At 36.3% G+C, this 19,051-nt stretch overlaps 1 protein-coding gene across 1 annotated transcript in view; it reads right to left on the bottom strand.

Moving 5' to 3' along the window:
• Positions 1–19,051, bottom strand: part of WDFY1 (WD repeat and FYVE domain containing 1) — a 56,424-nt gene that overhangs the window by 9,658 nt on the left and 27,715 nt on the right. Inside the window, exons 3-9 of the mRNA XM_031957962.1 lie at positions 14,777–14,850; positions 13,046–13,100; positions 10,949–11,099; positions 9,950–10,062; positions 8,276–8,402; positions 6,012–6,117; positions 1,134–1,235 (exon numbers count right to left, since the gene is read on the bottom strand). Of these exons, the coding sequence (XP_031813822.1) occupies positions 1,134–1,235; positions 6,012–6,117; positions 8,276–8,402; positions 9,950–10,062; positions 10,949–11,099; positions 13,046–13,100; positions 14,777–14,850 (728 nt within the window). The remainder of the gene's footprint in view (positions 1–1,133; positions 1,236–6,011; positions 6,118–8,275; positions 8,403–9,949; positions 10,063–10,948; positions 11,100–13,045; positions 13,101–14,776; positions 14,851–19,051) is intronic.

Below are 19,051 nucleotides of genomic sequence, written 5' to 3'. Positions count from 1 at the left end.
TGGGATTATACCCCAAAGAGATTATAAAGAAGGGAAAGGGACCTGTATGTGCACGAATGTTTGTGGCAGCCCTTTTTGTAGTGGCTAAAAACTGGAAACTGAATGGATGTCCATCAGTTGGAGAATGGTTGAATAAATTGTGGTATATGAAAATTATGGAATATTACTGTTCTGTAAGAAATGACCAACAGGATAATTTCAGAAAGGCCTGGAGAGACTTACGAACTGATGCTGAGTGAAATAGAGCAGGACCAGGAGATCATTATATCTTCAACAACAATACTATATGATGACCAGTTCTGATGGACAGGCCATCCTCAACAGGAGATCAACCAAATCATTTCTAATGGAGCAGTAATGAACTGAACTAGCTATGCCCAGAAAAAAAACTCTGGGAGATGACTAAAAACCATTACATTGAATTCCCAATCCCTATATTTATGCACACTGCATTTTGATTTCCTTCACAAGCTAATTGTACAATATTTCAGAGTCTGATTCTTTTTCTACAGCAAAATAACGTTTTGGTCATGTATACTTATTGTGTATCTAATTTATATTTTAATATATTTAACATCTACTAGTCATCCTGCCATCTAGGGGAGGGGGGGGGGGTAAGAGGTGAAAAATTGGAACAAGAGGTTTGGCAATTGTTAATGCTGTAAAATTACCCATGTATATATCATGTAAATAAAAGGCTATTAAATTTTAAAAAAAAGAAAAAAAAAGAAAATTTTTCAAAAAAAAAAAAAAAAAAAAGGTCTCCAAAGTCCCTCAAACATCTAAATCTAAGATCTGTGATCATCTCATAAATAACTCTTTTCCAAAAAACTCTTCCATTTTACTTGTAACTATGGGCATTCAAATTTCTGAACAATTATGTTTTTAAAAGACAAGCTATTAAGGAATTTGTTACTCTAAGTGTGAGATCACTGCCAAGCATATTAAGACACCAAATTCCTAAAGTACCCATTCACACAGTTGTTGAACTGAACTAATATTTCATGGATGGATACCAAGCAGCACTAATCACTAAAAACAGATGAACTCAACAAACTGAGGTTCAACATACAATCACTAAAGCAATCAACAGTAGCAAAAGTACTAGTAAAGCTCTGAGGTTGGCCTCTTACCTGTCTTAATCCCAATGTCTTTGTGTCCCACATCTGTTTTATGTTCCAAAAAAAGGGCTGTTCACATTTCTGACAAGAATCACTTTCTAACCACTGAGGAGCCTACATAGGAAAAACAAATAACCTTCAGTTGACTGTTCAATAAGACATTATTATAGACATTAAGAAAGCAAGGAGAGAAAATGTTAATTGTTTTATCTTCCCATTATCTGAGACTAAATTGTGACTTTACAAATTTACATCTTTACTTCTAGAAAAGGTATGTTATTTGATTCCTGCACAGCCCTGCTTATCAGTCCTATGATGTCCTAAACCCACAACAGATCAGGAAACGCTTCTATTTGCCAGGGACTAGAACTGACTAATCAAATGGATCTGAGATCTTATTGCCTTAGGAGGGCTCTCCAACAAGGAAGAGTATCAGCTTCTTTTCCATTCCTCACCTCTTACATATTGCGGTCTGCTCATACCTACCCTGAACCTCCCAACTGCCCCACGTGATACCCAGTTTTAATTCTTCAGAAGCAGTTATATTCCTGCCCCTTGCAAAACAGCATTGTCAGTGGGTTTTTAGTAATGAAAAAAGAATGGCTTTTGTTGCATGAAAAGCTTGGAGTCAGTAAAAGACTTTGCAATCTCCCCAAACTGATCTATCTCAACTTCCTCTTCCTTTTCCAGTCTGCCTGTCTCAGATACATATACTTATATCCAAGTTCTATAGAATGTCTATCCAAATACATGTTGAAAAGACATTTTTCACCCACTTCTCTCTATGCCTGGATTATAAACTCTTCTGAGTGATTAAGGAATTCCTCCAGGAAGTTCTGCCACAGTCTGGAGCTTGATACACTCCATACAAAGTCATCCACAAGCAGAAACATATGAATAATTTATTACCCACAGGGAATTCCTCTCTGACCTGGACTCTGCCTCATTTGCAAGCTATATCTTTTTTACATTTATTCCATAATTTGTCAATGATTTATATCACTGCTCTGAGTAAAAATAATTATTAAAAAAAAAAGACCAATGCTCCCTTCTCATCTCTTTATGTCCTAGCCCATCTAACTTTCTTCAAATCCAGCTAACATTCTATTGTCTAAAAGAAATCTTTCTCAATTTCTCTCAATTCTAGTACCTTCCCTTTGTAATTATTTTCAATTTATCCCATACATAGCTTGTTTTTACATGGTTATTTGCATGGAGTCTCATTCATTGGACTATGATTGGACTATGAGCTACTTGAAAGCACTCATTGTCTTTTTTCATTCTTTGAATTCCAGGATAGTTCTTGACACACAATAGGAATTTAAGAATAAATGTATTTAAATATATTAGAAAAATTTCTGTTGACTGACTCTATTATAATTTGATTTATTTACTCTTGAGTGTCTTGGTAAGCTGACAACTAGATATTTTATGAACTCTGTAGTTATTTTGAATGAGATTGCTCTTGCTATCACTTCCTATTGGATTTTATAATTGCTATATTAAATTATGACAAATTTTAAGGAATTGTTTAGGATTCTGATATATTGGTAAAAATAATCAACTGCATTGATTAGTTTTTGATCTCTAATCCTCAAACTGCACAGCGCATCTCCCATCTGGGTGTCTTTGCATTGCCCATCCTCAACACCTAGATTCACAGTGGTTCTCAAACTTTTGTTTTCAATATCTTTATCCTATTAAAATTATTGAGGATCTCTGAAAAGCGTTTTTGTTTATCTGGATTATATTTATAGACATTTACCATATTGGAAATAAAAACTATTTTTGAATTTGTAGATCCTCTAAAAGGGTTTCAGAGATCCCCAGGATTCACTAGACCATACTTTGAGAACCACTGACCTAGAATGTTCTCTTCACTTTTGCCTTCTTATCTTTCTCTATGAGAAAACTCAAGTATTACCTTCAACAATAAGACATTTCTGTATCCTACAACTGTTAGTATCTTCCAACTGAAACTAATTTACATTTGCTAAAATTATATATGGAAAGCAAGTCATATTTTAAGAGACACTGGGTTTTACATGTATACATGATTCCTGTTCTATGTTGTATATAGCAATGTTTATATGTGTGTTTTATAGTACAGATATATGCATATATGAGTGTGTGTGTGTATGTATATATATATATATATATATACAGAGAGAGAGAGAGAGAGAGAGAGAGAGAGAGAGATTAGTTTCCTACATTAAAAAATATACTTTCTGTGACTTAACAAAAAAAATAATAATTATAAAAGAAATAACAAGAAAATGACAGCTAAATGAGAAACTAGAACCCAGTTTCTGAAGTTTTTGAAGAGGCAAATAAAGAAATAGCAGTTGATTTTTAAACTGAATCCAAAGGAAAAAAGAAATGTCATTTTTAGGACACTCAGTCATCTCATATTTAAAGAAAATGTTTACAAGATAACCACTAAGATAGCTCTAACCTCACTATATTCCATATCACAGATCAAAAAAGAACTAGAAACATATTTAAAATGGCCAGTAGGAAAAATACAAGAGATCAGAAAAGAATGATTTTTTGAGAACATTAAGAGCAAAAAAAGAAAAAAGAAAAAGAAAAGAAAAGAAAAAGAAAAAAGAAAGAACTTTAAGAGCAGTAAAATTTGTTCTTTTAACACTTGGAATAACAGTGAATGAAGAATTTTAAGAGTGGTAAATTATGCTCTTTTAACACTTGGGAATAACAGTAAACGCTAACCTGACAGCTATTTTGGACTATCTTGTATTTCAACTCTCTAGAGAAACAAAGTTTTACTAGTGCGTTGTTCAACTTCCCCACCTTATCCTCTAAGAACAGCCACAAAGATCATTAACTCAACATTCCATCAGTAGACTGACTCTTCTATCTCCCACCTCTTTTTTCCCCCTAAATCCTGATCTCAACAAAGACAGAGCAATGCTCCCCCTCTATGCAGGTAGTGTTTCATTTCAAGAGTGAGTCTCTAATTCAAGAATGATGGAATAGATTTTCTTTCAACCCTCCAGACAGAGCAGGTCCACTAGTAGATGAGCTCCCAAAGCTTTCTCACGCAAGTTTAAAAGCAAACTAGTCATGGAAGTGAGACCTAAGTAATCCTATGTCCAGGCTGGCTCCTCAAGAGGGACAGAAATTCCTCTTTTAGATCTGACACTTATTAGTCATAGATTGCCCATTTTTCCTATCCATTTTTAGACAACTGTTTTAAGGGGGGAAAAAAAAAAAAAGGAGCACAAGAGATAAAAATCATAGACAGGAGCTAAGTCTAAAGCCTATTCTTTTATAAGATGTTTTTGTTCAATTTGCTCACTTTCATTTCTGGTTTGAAACTCACTTTCGCACTGTGAAGACATATGAACAATTAAATCATGCAGAACATGGCACAAATCGGGTACAGAACTAGGATTAGCTTCCGTAAGTAAAAAACTAAGGGAATTATAGGTGCAGAACACTTTATCAGCATTTGCTTTTTTTCCCTTCCCTGTTCTCAAAGACCATACCCCTGCTTTCATTGTAACCACTCATTCCAGCAATATTTATGACCATTGGGAACCCCTGCAATAGGCCACAATCAAGTCTGTCCCAATGAACCCCACTCATCTTCTCTCAGTTTAGTCACCTCTTCTTTATACAGGTCAGGTTTCGTTCAAATTGGGATTATTATGAGTCACCTGAGATAAGTATGTAACTAAATAAATACTCTGCAGGATATTTAGCATATTATTGTGGTCTGTTATAAATATCAAGTAAATTGAATTTTTTTTTAAAAGCAGCAGATTTACATAGTCCAAATTGTTTTAACTTCACTCTGAATATAAGAGCCAACTCTGAAATTCCCAAATGTGAGCACCTTGCCAAGGTTTGGGGCAGCTAGATGGCATAGCAGATAGAGTACTAGTACTGGAGTCAGAAGAATCTGAATTCAAATCTAGCCTCAGATACCTAATACTTCCTATCTGTGTGACCCCTAGACAAGTCACTTGATCCTGACTGCCATCCCTGACCTCCATTTTTTTAATCTATTGAATATTACAAGGGTAGTGTGACTAAGAATTCAATCTTTTCCCTTCTTCTCTCCCATAAGATCATTAATAGATAATGGTAACAGAATAATGATTTGTCTTAATAAATAAAGATAAAATAGATAAATTTATCCAGACAGATTTGTCTTGAGCAATTCTATTTCATGTACATAAAATCTATTTTTTCATAAACTAAATATATTACATCTGCAGGGTTAAACTAAAAAGAGGAAATGGAAAATAAAAATGAAGACAAAGTGGCCTATCTCTATAATGACCCAACAGGAAAGTGAGAGAGAGACATGATTACTGGTGGAAACCATCCCCAGCATAGGACGATCTGGAGCGCCCATGGGCATCCCTGTGGGGAAAGATCTGCACGCCGCCTACTTTGGAGTTTCTCAAAGGTTTCATAAAGGACAGGATCCTGATATTCCCTAGCACACACAATCCTCCCTTTTCCTTCACGATGTCTTTGAGGACGATCTCTTACTGAGATGGTGAGACAGAAGCAGCCAGTGATGTGCCAGAGAGAGTATGGGACTTTGAGGTAAGACAGTCTCGAGTTCAAATGCAGCTGTAGACACTGCCTAGCCAGCCATTTAATCTCCTAGCTTCAGTTTGCCTCCTCTGTAAAATAAGGATGATAGTACCTCCCCAACCCCTCCCACCCTCCCACCTCCCCACCCCCATGTGAGGACAACATGAGACATTTACAAAAACACTCTGCAAATTTTAAAAGGCTGTGCAATTGCTTATTACTATCTTCATCATTATAATTATGGAACATACACCATTCAAATATCCTCAACATCTTTGTCGGGGGAGAAGCAGAACGTGGGGGGGGCCCACCTCTCACCTCTTCTCTTCGGACGTCCATATTCCAGACAGCGATCCCCCCATCGGATGAACAAGACACCAGCTGTCTTGTGAGTGAAAGGTAACAAAGAGACTGCACCCGGTCACTGGGAACAAAGCACACCATAGTAAAAGGGCAGCTGCCCCCCCAGCCAGGCCGGTCCAAGACCCGAGTTTGAAGCTGCCGCAGGCAGCCGCCATCTTGACACCCATCTAGAGGAGACAGCCCTCAAGATACGGGGGCTCCGAGGGGCGCTTTGGAGATGAGGGGCCCTACCCTACAACCACTTGCTAGACACACAGGAGACACTTTACAGATGTTGACCAACTTGAATTTTGCAAACCCAGTAGCTAAAAACTGTTCGCTCCCTTGACTTAGTGGAAAAAAGGCCAGTGTTCTACCCCAGAGAATTCAAAGAAAAAGAGAAAGGACCTCATATATCAACTCATTTATAGGAGTATTTTTATAGTAGCAAAAACTGGAAAATATGGGAGAAATGTTCATTGGGGAATGGTTACACAAATTATGGTGCATGAACATAACTGAGAAAAAACAGCAAAAAAGATGGATTCAGAAAAACCTCAGACTTATAAGAACTGCTGCAGAATGAAGTGAACAGACCTAGGAGACCAATTTATGCACTGACTACAACATAGTAAACAAAAACAATTCTGAAAGACTAAAGATGTCTGATCAATGCAATAACATTTGTAATTCCAAAAGGCCAATGATAAAAATAGGCTGCTCACCTCCTGCCGGAGAGGTGATTGACTTGAGGTACAAAATGGGATATACATTTTTAGACATGGCCAAAGTGTGAATCAGTTTTGTATGACAGGAATCAGTGGGTACAAGGGAAGTTTTATTGTTGTTTTCAAATGGGGGGAGGGGAATTGGTCACGGGAAGGTGATGAAGCATTAATACCATTCATACAAGAGAACAGAAGGTGGTGTGGAGGGAGATACAAACAAGCAAGAAAGCTTTGGAATTTATATGTTTATTATGTTAAAAGAAAAAAGGCTATTTATGATAGAGCTTCTCAATTACATATGCTTTTTTCTGTTCTTTGGATGCAAAAATGCCCAAGTAGTGTTGTTTAATAAGTGCAAAATAATAAAAATTAAAATTATTTTTAATAAGCAGAAAATATTTTTACTTGAGAACATGGGATGAGCTTCAAAATTCCCAGATTCATGCATAATGACTTTCCAAAATGAGTATTACTGAAGTATTTAATGTGAAGAAAAAAAACTCTTCTGGTTATGTTAACCTCAACTAGAAAGGCTTAGATAAAATAAGAAATAAGAAAATGAGATGGTCCTGAAGGGTGTGGGTGAACTTTTTTTTCCTTTTCAATATTCTGGTAGAAACTATATAGAAACCATACTATGAAACATAGTGAACAATAGGTTCCATTTCTCCTCCTGTCAGGTGCTGGGAAAACGAAGGAAAAAAAAACAACTCTCAATCCTTCCTTAAGGCTCATAGGAAAAACCCCCTGGCAAGGCTAAGAATTCACCTTGTGTAAAAGTATTCTAGGACAGCTTGGTAGTACAGTAGACAGAGCATCAGCCCTGAAGTCAGGAGGACCTGAATTCAAATCTGACCTCAGACGCTTAATACAGTCTAGCTGTGTGACCCTGGCAAAATCACTTAACCCCAATTGCCTTTGGGAAGGGGGGGAGGAGGGGAGGGGGGAAGTACTCTAGAATTAGAATCTTCATATTTTAGAGCTAAGTTTCTAAAAGTCATCCTTAAAGGTCATGTCATCTAATCTCAATTCAGAGTAAGAGATTCAGCAAGGAAAGTCAGCTGCCAAGGTCCCAGAGCTCATTAATGGCAGCACTAGGGCATGGGCCATGGGTTCATACCTCTCTTCCCTATATCACGCCTTTGGCCAAGAGAGCTTTTCTCCTGTTTCTGCTGTTTGATACTCAGTCCTTCCCTTTCTTCTCTACTTTTTTCCCCTGAAATCTGGCTTTTGACTTCATCTCTCAATTGAAATCAATTTTCTCAACACACAAATGAATGGTTTCTTCTCAGTCCTAATCCTCCATGACTTCTCTGTAACATTAAAACCAGCGACCATCCTGTTCTGCAGAACCCTCTCACCTCTCTGTATTTTCTGGCATGCTCTCATCTAATTCTGGAATAGGGCACACACTGGAATGGGCAGTCAATTGAGTTATTCCATTAGTATGTGTTTCCTGGAAAAGCACATGGACCCCCAAACTTTCCTCAAAGATTAAAACAAGTCACCTACTGATGGCCCTGAAGCAACAGCATCCGGCCTTTTCTTCCCCCAATGTCCCACATGATGATGCTGTTGTCAGATGCTCCTGAGAAGAGTAACCGTTGGATAGGATCCCACCACAATGAAGCAACGCTGCCTGTGATAGTAAAACATTTGCATTCAGTCATGCTGTAACAGCTAAGTTATATAACAAAAATGGAACTCCCACTGGGTGAGTGAAAGGATCCTGGACCTCTTCTTATGAGTTACAAGGCAGGAGATGGAGGCTCCCAATAAAGAGAAAGAGCAACAGTTGTAATGGCTGCTTCCTGAACTCTTACACAATATGAATATTTAAAAACATTTCCCCCTAAATTTAACCAAGAAATACAGACAACACCAAACAATGATGGAACTTATATTAACTAGTCATAGGCAATAGCAACAGCAACCTCGTTTTGCCAAATCCAACACCCCACACTTATAGCACTAATTTCCCCCAGTCCTTTTTTCCTCAGCAATTTCTTTCTTTTGGATGTGTTTCCAGTGCCTTCTGGAAACATATGTAGTCAGGAAAGATGTAATTAGTCCGACAACAAGCTTTTAAGCACCAAGGACTGCGCTAAGCACTGACAATACAAAGAAAAGCAAAATCATGGTCCCCAAGAACAATATTCATTTTTTTCAAAAGTTGTTAATTCTTTACCCATAACTCTAGTTTCTCAAATTCAAACATGACTACAACATTTCTAATTTAGAGATCCTATAAAAATCAAGGTTATCCCTTTCCAAAAAGGGATAGTTTAAGGGCGCAGTGGATAGAGCACCAGCCCTGAAGTCAAGAAGATCCGAGTTAAAATCATCTCAGACACTTAACACTTCCTAGTTGTGTGACCCTGAGCAAGTCACTTAACTCCAATTGCCTCAGCAAAAAAAAAAAAAAAAAGGGATAGTTTGGTACTCTTTATTATGAATTTATTGCATCAAGCAATTTCAAATCCAACTTTTAGAGCCCTACCACAAGACTGCTTTAATGCAAATCCATAACACATTAAAGAAATTTGCAAATGCCACATCTTTGTAGAAATTCCATATCCACTATTTAGCTTTAATCCCTGAGATCTGTTTGATATGCATTGTCTCTAATAGTATAATACACAATCCAATCTTCCTTACTGACTTGAATCCTGAAAAAAAAAAAAAATTCAAAGATTTTACCTTTATTTGCATACATTTTACAATGTTTTTGAGAAAAATGTAATCAAAAATAGTTAATGCCATTAAAAAAGAAAGTATAATTTTTTAAAAAAAATTAAGAAAGGGAAACTTCCTATTAATCTTCATTCAATTCCAATTCATCCTTTGGAATCTATAGCCTTTACTCCAATGGTTCCTAAACTTTTTTGTGTTAGGGTTCATTTGGGCTGTCCGGTGAAACATATGAAGCCCTCTTCAGAATTATGTTTTTTAGTGTATACAACAAAAATATATTATATTACTAAGGAATCAATTATGTTGAAATACAGCCATCAAAAACTAAAAAAAAATAAAATAAAAGTTTACACACTACAGGTTAAGAATCCTTACACTGGTCTAGTCAAAAGTTCAAATTTACAATTAGTCATCAGGAACTAATTATTTGGCATAAAGGTCAGAGCCTGGATTCTGAAACAAGGTAGAAAAGTCTATGTGAAAATAATTTACCTTCATGTCCTTTAAGAGTTGTAATAATTGAAGAGGTGTTTTGTTCAAGCTTTAGCAGTGTGATTTGCCCAGAATAATCTCCAACAAAGGCATGCTGAGTGTCAAAGTCATATCTGAATAGAATTAGTCAAGGACAAGTAATGAATTACTATTCTCAAATTACTTCTTTAAAAACAAACCACTGTCAACTTTGGTCTTAAAGCTATGAAGAAGAAAAAATAAAGAGCAGATATATAAAAAATTAAAATTACAAGTAATAAGACATATAAACAGATCTGCAAAGCTCAAGTTTCTGAGCCTACATTTCCTGCAGGTGTGTACCTTTTCTCACATATCTTGAGATTGGAATTAGCTTTTTGCCTGGGGCTTTATCTAATAAAATCCCTCCCTCAGTTCAAAGTTCATTCAAAAGCACAGTCTAAATGCACCTTTTCAAGCACCCCATATATATCATCCCAAGTCAAAAGTCTTCTTTCTCAGATTTCTCAGGGCTCTGTCTAGATCTTTCTTTATTCATTTCTCCCTCTTCATCCTATCACAGTTAATTATACATCATCTCCTGTTCAGTCCGTCAATAAGCATATTACTAATAATGCCCACTATGTTCTAAATGCTGTTACAACACTGGGGATACAATGAAAAGAAAAAGACAAGGTAATCTTGAGGAATTCATAGTCTAAAGAGTTTAAACATGCAAATCACTATGTACCAACAACACCTAAACAAGATAATTTGGAGATAATTAACAGAGGAAAGGCATTGGGATCAAAAGATTATCCGGAAAAGCTGTGATTTGAAACACAACGTTCAAATGATTTATAGTGAAGGAGAAAATCTTAAGTATCTAGGAATTCTCCAATAATTAAAAAATTCATTCAACATATGATGGCCAAAACTTGGAAACATTTTTATATTATGGAACCAGACTTTCAAAATGCTTGCTGGAGGAAAGAGCAGACAACCTTTCCAATAAGGGAATTCAAATTTCTTAAAGGATACTGCAAGCAGGAAGCCCAAGAAGTGAAGTAGTGTCTCCCAAGCATATTCCCACTCCGGGTACACATCCAGCTGACACACTTGTCGTGACCTGTGCTGATGATCCATTCGGCGCCCAAGCAGAACATGACAGCCGACACCCGATTCTGATGAGCTGTTGGAGCACAGAGACAAGAAGGACTCTTTGGGTTAGGAGCGCAGCCATTCCCTGCAGAGGCGAGGCCCAGCACCTCCACCTCAGCACTCTGCCCAGACGCCTCATCTGCTCGCCCTCTAAATTCTATTCCTACTCAGGAATATTTGCAGATTTCAAATAGGCCGGTTTGCCAGCACCTCATGGGCTCAATAGCCTTTGAATCTAAGAGTCTCATCCACTCTGTTCCTGACAAGGGTACTAAGCAGCTTTCCTGGATCCAAGATAATCAGAATCAACAAAATATTGATGATTGGCACCTTTGCTATAACTGAAATAAAAGGGCCATGAAAAAAGGAGACCTTAAACATGACACTGCGCGTACGTGCAGGGTATTCTGTGTATTCTACAAAGGCTTCCATCATGCTTATCACAGGTATCTTGTTACCTTTAGATCCCTAAGGTCTTTTCCTCTAGAACTATCATAGAACTTGATATAGTGGTGTATATTTATACTCTAAGTACTTGACAAATGCTTATTAAATGAATGAACCCAGAAATATAGCTAATAAAGTTAGCAAATGATAGACAGAAAAACCTTTTAACATTATTTTTAGATGTATAGGCACATAGAACAATCCTGGGTTAATCTATTAACTTCAGTATCTTCCTAGAACTTAGATCATGTCAGATATATCTTTTAAAAATTATATCAACTTCTAAGATATGAATGAAATCTTCTGAAAAATGAAAAAGGTAATACTGTTGTTATTCATTTTATAAAGAAGCCAACCTCACCTGAGACAGTAATGAGGAGAAATGTGATTATCAAAATACATGATAAATATAATAATCAATAATGTAATGTAAACATAATATTAAAATATCAAAATACATGAGAAATATAATAATCAATAATGTAATGTAAACATAATATTAAAAAGAAATGATCAATTTATACAGATAAAGTCACCTAATTATCCTGAGACACTTCCCAAAGACAGAATTTTAGAATAAAGTAGGAAGCATTCTTCTAGATCTTTTCAAAAGATACTTGCACAAATGATAACTGAGGCAAGTAACCTTGCTTGGTTATAAAGTTTGTCCATTTACCCAAAACTGAAAAAGTATTACATCACTTTGGTAAAACGAAAAAAGAACTTGTACCACTACACCCTCCAAATTAACATTATTCCACCATTGTTACATTATCTTATTTTAAATAGAGCCCAAATGCCCTGTTGCCTTAGGAAAGGTAATTTGTCCTTATAATTAAGATTATAAAAAGATCTTTCCAGATTCCATAACTCTGTCAATTCATAGAGGAAATATGTGGTCAAAGAAAAAATTAAACTCTAAATCCATCAACTATAAACATGAACTTTGACAAATTCATAAGGATTATTGACTGAATGACCCAATGCTATGTTCTCTCCCAGAATGCAGTAATCTGCATATGCTTAAATCTGGTGTTGCTTTGCAACCCTGGTCTAAATTTAACTATATACTTTCTCTCTTAGGCCCTATACAGAACTATATGGATTCATATTTTCCCTAACTTCTGACATAAATAAGCAATTTTACCTTTAAGAAGTACCTGAAAACTGTATAAATTGCATCATGAAAATTATCATGGGCCTAGAGTTTTTAGGACTAAAAGAAATTTGGGGAGTATGAGAATTTTTCCAAACCTGAAAATGGGATCACTACCTCTGTTCATTGACTTTATTATAAAGTTAAGGCTTTTAACTAATGAATATATTATATCTGGTAATAAGCTGAGAGTGGGGATGAGAATATGGTAGAAATGAATTCCCTTTTCTGAGGGCTGATAACCTCCTCAATACTTCTGATAATAACCAAGTTATTCAATGCAAAAATTTCATTTGGATAACATGCAAGTGGTACTCCAAATTTTAAATTTTTTAAAAAAAGAATAAAGCAAATAATTGTGCATATGGTATTACCTGGGTAGGTCTTAACAAAGTTCATCTTATTAAAATCTTCAGAGACATGAAATTCCTATAATTGACCACAGTAAATAAACAAGTTATATTTTTAAACATATAAGATAATAAATTTCAGAAAAAAATACAAATATGGCCTATGAAACAATTTGAGAAGTTGCAGGACTAGCTTTATGAATTAAGTAAGCTGTTTCAGCAAAAAGGCCTCAGAAACTATTATTTCTAATATGTATCATTTTAGATGAAAATTTTCAAACCTAGAATTCACAAATTTTTAATGTTTTGACAATGATTCCAATATATCTGGCTTCCTTTATAACCCTATGTGTTTTATTTGGTGCATTTAAACAAATTATTGTGAAGCCATAGATAGGCTTCACAACATGGCCAAAGGTATAACAAAAAAGTCAAGAACCCCAGGTCTAGTGAGAAAACCAAGTAACTATCCCATTAATATATACTGTGCTCTAATGTAGAAAGCTAGTCAATCTTTTTTGAGCGTGTCCTTCTACCTCCTCTATACCCAAAAGGTGTCATTTGTTTGTCCTATTGTTTTGGCTATACTGAAATGGCCCAAGATGAATTAAATAAATTACACTGTCAAGAGTTGTTTTTAACAAAGTACTTTGCTCATCCCCACCCTTAAAGCACAGAGAAGGTAAACAGTAGTCCTTATAAAAACTGGGGAAATGCAACAAAGGAGTATAAGAAGGAAAGCTTCACATTGATTGGATGAGCTTGATCTTTGCATTCTCTCACAAAGCTGGTGTGAACTACTAATGGACCAAATTAAGGAAAAACAATTCTACCTTTTTTCAAAAAAAGATGCAAATAGTTTAACAATCTACATACCTGTCAATGACAAGACATTAAACTTTGGAAATTAATTGCTTTTGATAAAATAGGGGGTGAGGAGGGACCCTCATTGTGCTATTACATTATTCAGTGTAAGACAGTGCTACAATAAAGGCAATTGATAATTTGTCAATTTGACTTACTCAAATATTTTCTCTTCAGGGTTTTTACAAATAGTTTCATAGTTACTAGCAAATCCAAACTCACTATCCTACTGGGGTTTTTTTGCTGCTCAATAATTATATGGGAAAGACAGAATCCTAACTAATACCTTTCTTACATAGGGATAGGTATTATTCTTACTTTTAATAATGGAGAAACAAGGACTTTGACTTCTAATCCTGAAGGATTTATGGTTCCAACTTAAAGATGCCTAATGTATAAATAGAACAGCTACCTCTAGGATCACAGTTCTCTCCTGAGTCTTTCATATGAAACATGAGTCTTTCACATGAAAGTTTCTTGCCTAGAGTCCCTGCTTCATCCCTGGGGCCAGACACATTCCTTCGACCCAGGCAATTGCCTCTCAGGATTCAGGATTTAGAACTACTATTAATATTTTGTCAGGTATATTAAGAACAAAATACATTTCTACTAGGCAGGTTAGGAAAACTTCAAATTATAATTGTTTCTACAAGAAATTGCATTCTAAGTTCCTACAGAGAAACTTTTGAAATACATCCATTCATAAATGGAAAAAACTCTGTAATGAACTGAGAATATTTTTGACAGTCGGAATTATCTATTCGACAATAATAATTTTACATTTACTAAAACTAATAAATGTTTGGAGGCCAGAATAAAGAGAATCTTGTGATACAGACAAAATCCAAATTTATATGCATTTAATATTCTTAAATTTCCAAAGTTACCTACCATTATGGCTCCATTATCCTGGCCCACAAATATCCTTCTGCTATCATGATGGTAAGCCATAGTTGAGCAAGGAGCTGTCAAAAACCCAAAGACATATTAATAACAGAGTTAAATAAGTCATTTCACATTTGATATGTTCTAAATAGTTAAACTAAAGGCAAATGAGAAAATGCTTAAGAATAATTAAATAATTTCAAACAGAAATAAATTTGTTTTCCTCCTCTGAAGTATGGTGGAAATGCTTCAGAAAACAAAAATGTCCTACTCTTTTTTAAAGAAGGCACACAAATGTATGATACAAACAGGAAAAATATATTTTAAAAAGCAAACCTTAAAGTCTCATTGTAATATATCTGTCACTTTAAAAAAAATAAGTCTACTCAGAGTCCTAAAACATCTCTTTCAAAAGTTAGCTCAACGGGCAGCGAGTTGGTGTAGTGGATAGAGCACCAGCCCTGAAGTCAGGAGGACCCAAGTTCAAATCTGGCCTCGGACACTTAACACTTCCTAGCTGTGTGACCCTGGGCAAGTCATGTAAGCGTAAGCCTAATTTCCTCAGGGAAAAAGAAAAGGTTAACTAATTCAAATATTGTTAAGACTATAGTGCTAATCTTTCCTTATTTCAAGTTGCATCTGAAAGTTATTTTGGCCATGGACAGTGCTGATGCTGCAAAAACATATGTGGACTACAAATGACATGAAGAATTGGTCATGTCTAGATTTGCCAAGAACAGTCTAAAACGTGTCCTGTCTGAGACCAGGCACTTACCAGCTGTGTGATGACCTCCTACTGATACTGAACATCTCTAAATCTCAGTTTCCTTATCTGAAAAACTGGCACCATAACGTAGCTACCTTAACAGGGATGTTGTGAGGATCAATGAGATATCTTGAATAACTATGTAAATGGAAGTTATTATTGTTAATTAGTGGGTGGCTATCAAACAGCTGGAATTTATATATATTCCCGTTTCTTCCCCTCTTTGGGGCTTAGATTTTTGTAAATTAACTTAGTGGCCTTACCACAGGAATACAATTGTTTATTAATACTTCACCCAGCCTGACATTTGTGTATGTTTTGTCATCAGACAAGCTGCCAATTGAACATGCCACAAGAAAGCAACCACTAGCACATAGATTCAATCCAAGTAGGATGAAGGATATTTGCCAATCAACAAGAATCTATTAAACCCCTAAGATGATGTTTGCAGATCAGACTGTCACTGGAGCAATATCTGTTAGGCAGTCAACAAGCATTTACTAACCACCTACAATGGGCCAGGCATGGTGATGAGCTCCTGGGGCACAAAGAAAGGCAAAAGACAGAGCCCAGCATCTAATGCAGGAGGGAACATCAAACAAGTATGTACAAGTTAGCTGCCAAACAGAACAATCAGCAGAGGGCAGCACTAGCATGAAGGGAGACCGGGAAGTCTTCTGGTAGAAGGCAAGATGTTAGCCGTGAGTCAAAGGAAGCACAAAGACAGGAGACAGCGGTGAGCTGACTGACAGAAACATCCGGTGAAACTGTCTGGAGTCAGGAGGTGAAGCAACAGCCAAGAGACCAAAGTCACTGGCTCGCAGCATACATAGTGGGGACAAAGGTGGGAGGGGAAGAGAAGGGGAAAAGAATAGGCTTTTATTAAGCAGCTACATGTTAGCACTGTGCTGATTATCTAAGTTAGGAGGCAGGGATGTCTTCTGTGTGAAGTCTCCACTGGGAAAACCTACCATTCAATTTTAAAAAATAATTTTATTAAAGCTAAGTCCTTTACAAATATTATCTCATTTTAATTCATGATCTTTACAACAGTCATAGGAAATAGGAGTTATTATCAGCCCTATTTTCCAGCTGAGGAAACTGAGGCAGAGAACAATTAAATGACTTGCTCAGGATTCCACAGACAGTACCCATAGACAGTCTGAGACTGGATTTAAACTTAGATTGCCCTGATTCCAGGCCCAGCACTCTATTCACTGCACCACCCAACTGCCTCCTATTAAAAGGGCCAAATTTGGAAAAGTTTTTAAACAGCAAAGAAAGGTTTTTACATTTCATCTGGAAGTGATAAGGAGTCCCTAGAGTTTATTTGAATAAGGGGACTGAAATAGTCAGATTTGCTTTTAGGAAGAATAATTTGACTTAGTTTTATTATTAATATGAAATACTATTATCTATCAATTATTTTATAATATATGTTTTGTAATATAACTTTATAAAAATGGTCATTATATGACTACTTTTCTCTCCATCCTAAGGAACTACTTATACTATACTATACCATACCATACTATACATGCATGTATACCCCAGGCTCAACTAGTAGTCAGGGGAGACCAGAGTTCAAATCCTGCTTATATACTTCTTAACTGTGACCAAAAAACTTAACCTCGGGGAAACTAAGCTTCCTTCCCTATTGGTATACAAAGAGCATAATAATAACACTATCAAGGTTGTTATGAGGATCAAATGGAATAAGGCCTATAAAATGCTTTGCAAAAGTCAATTCTGTTTAGAAATGTTAGCTATTGCAATAATTATGTTAGACTGGGAGAAAAGCAGGAAGACAACTCTGTCTTCTGCTTACAGTGGGAAGTAAAACCATCTGCCAAGAGAGTGCTTCCTGAAGACCCTACCTTGAGTGCCCTGGGTTGGGACCAAGTCCAAAGCTGTCTGTTACAGAAGGTGATGGCAAAGTTAGATAAGCAGAAATGAGTGGGGAGTAAGGGATGTGGACTTAGAGGACCTGTGCTTGAATTTTTCTTTACCATCGGATTTTCATGATCTGCAATAATCTTAACAACTACTAGCATATAGAGAGCAAAGTATTTTGCATATGAACAATTCAAAAGGTTAAGATTTTCCTGTTGTTCTCCTCATTTTAAAGATGGAATATATGGGAGTGATTTGACCTTGATCCCATAGCTAGTGAGCATCCATGGTAAGTTTGGACAGGGTCTGTGGTAGGTTTGGACAGGGTCTCTTGGCCCCAGGTCTATTACTCTATCCACTGCAACTCATCCCTGTGAAAAGTAGAGGCTCATTTCTGGGGTCCCTTCATGTCCTAAATTGCTGTAATAGATTGTAAAGTAAAGTGTAAATAGATTAAGTCATTCTAATAAGCATGGATTTCAGCTTTGAGGCCTAAGCGATATTAAGCCAAGATTCCAGAAGAGACAAACAAGCCTGCTCAGACCTTGGAGCCCCCAACTTCTTAGAGCCAGTCAGAAAAACTTCTGTGGTTATATTGTAAGCAGAGCACATCCTTGTAATCTTCATACCACTTTATAAACAGAAAAGCAGGAAGCCAAGTGTGTAGCTATAGGATAAGCTGAGGGGCAGTTCTATTTTGTAGAGCAAGCTTTACTTTTGTTTTCTGTAAGTGCTGTTCATATGCTTCTCTATTTCAGGACTGTTTTCTGAAATTCATCTATCCAGAATAACCATTTAGACTCACTGAATGTATGGCAAAAATAAAAAGTAGGAACTCACTAAAACAGGCAATCATCTTGCCAATAAACACCTCAGTAGCTTCTCCCCAGTGTGGGGGACAAGAAATAAATCTAATGTAAGAAGATCCAGATCCAAATACAACTCTCAACTAAGCTAATAACACTCAAAGTGACTGGGCCAAGTCACAGTCACCTGAGCTCTTCCTCATCATTCAAAGGAGAGTTAGATTGTTAGATCTTAAATTAGAGTAGATGATCTTGGAGATTCCTTCCCTAGTTCTAAATCCTAGAACCCTGTGAAAGCTTACATGGCTGATTGATCCACACTAAACACATGAAAAATAAAGGTTTAATGAAAAGAAACAAGTGAAAAAGAGAAAAAAGGCATTTGCTTGGGAAGAAGACTAGAACTAAATACTGTAATCTGTTCAAATTTTTCCTGTCTTTTTAACAATCTCTGGAATTACTCTTACAAGTTCAACTTTATATTATTTAAGATTCACCTGAATCATAAAAATCTAGATGATGATCTATGAGTCTTCTAGTACAACTTCTTAATTTTACTGATGATGATCCTGAGCCAGAAAGGCTCAGTAACTAAGGTCACATGTACAGACCAAGATCAGCATTGAGATCTAAAACCAATCAAGCAACCCTCATAAAAAAATGCAGGCCTTTCTTACTCCTGGAAATACTTGAACAGGTGGGTCAAGAGGTATACTAGGCCCAGAGTCAGGAAGACATGAGTTCAAATGTGGTCTCAGACACTTACTGATTGTATGACTCTGGGCAAGTCACTTAACCTGCTTCAGTTTCCACAAC

The sequence above is a fragment of the Sarcophilus harrisii genome, chromosome 3 (genome assembly GCF_902635505.1).
Source record: "Sarcophilus harrisii chromosome 3, mSarHar1.11, whole genome shotgun sequence".
In the NCBI taxonomy this organism is placed as follows: domain Eukaryota; kingdom Metazoa; phylum Chordata; class Mammalia; order Dasyuromorphia; family Dasyuridae; genus Sarcophilus; species Sarcophilus harrisii.
This window is presented reverse-complemented; position numbering and strand designations above follow the sequence as displayed.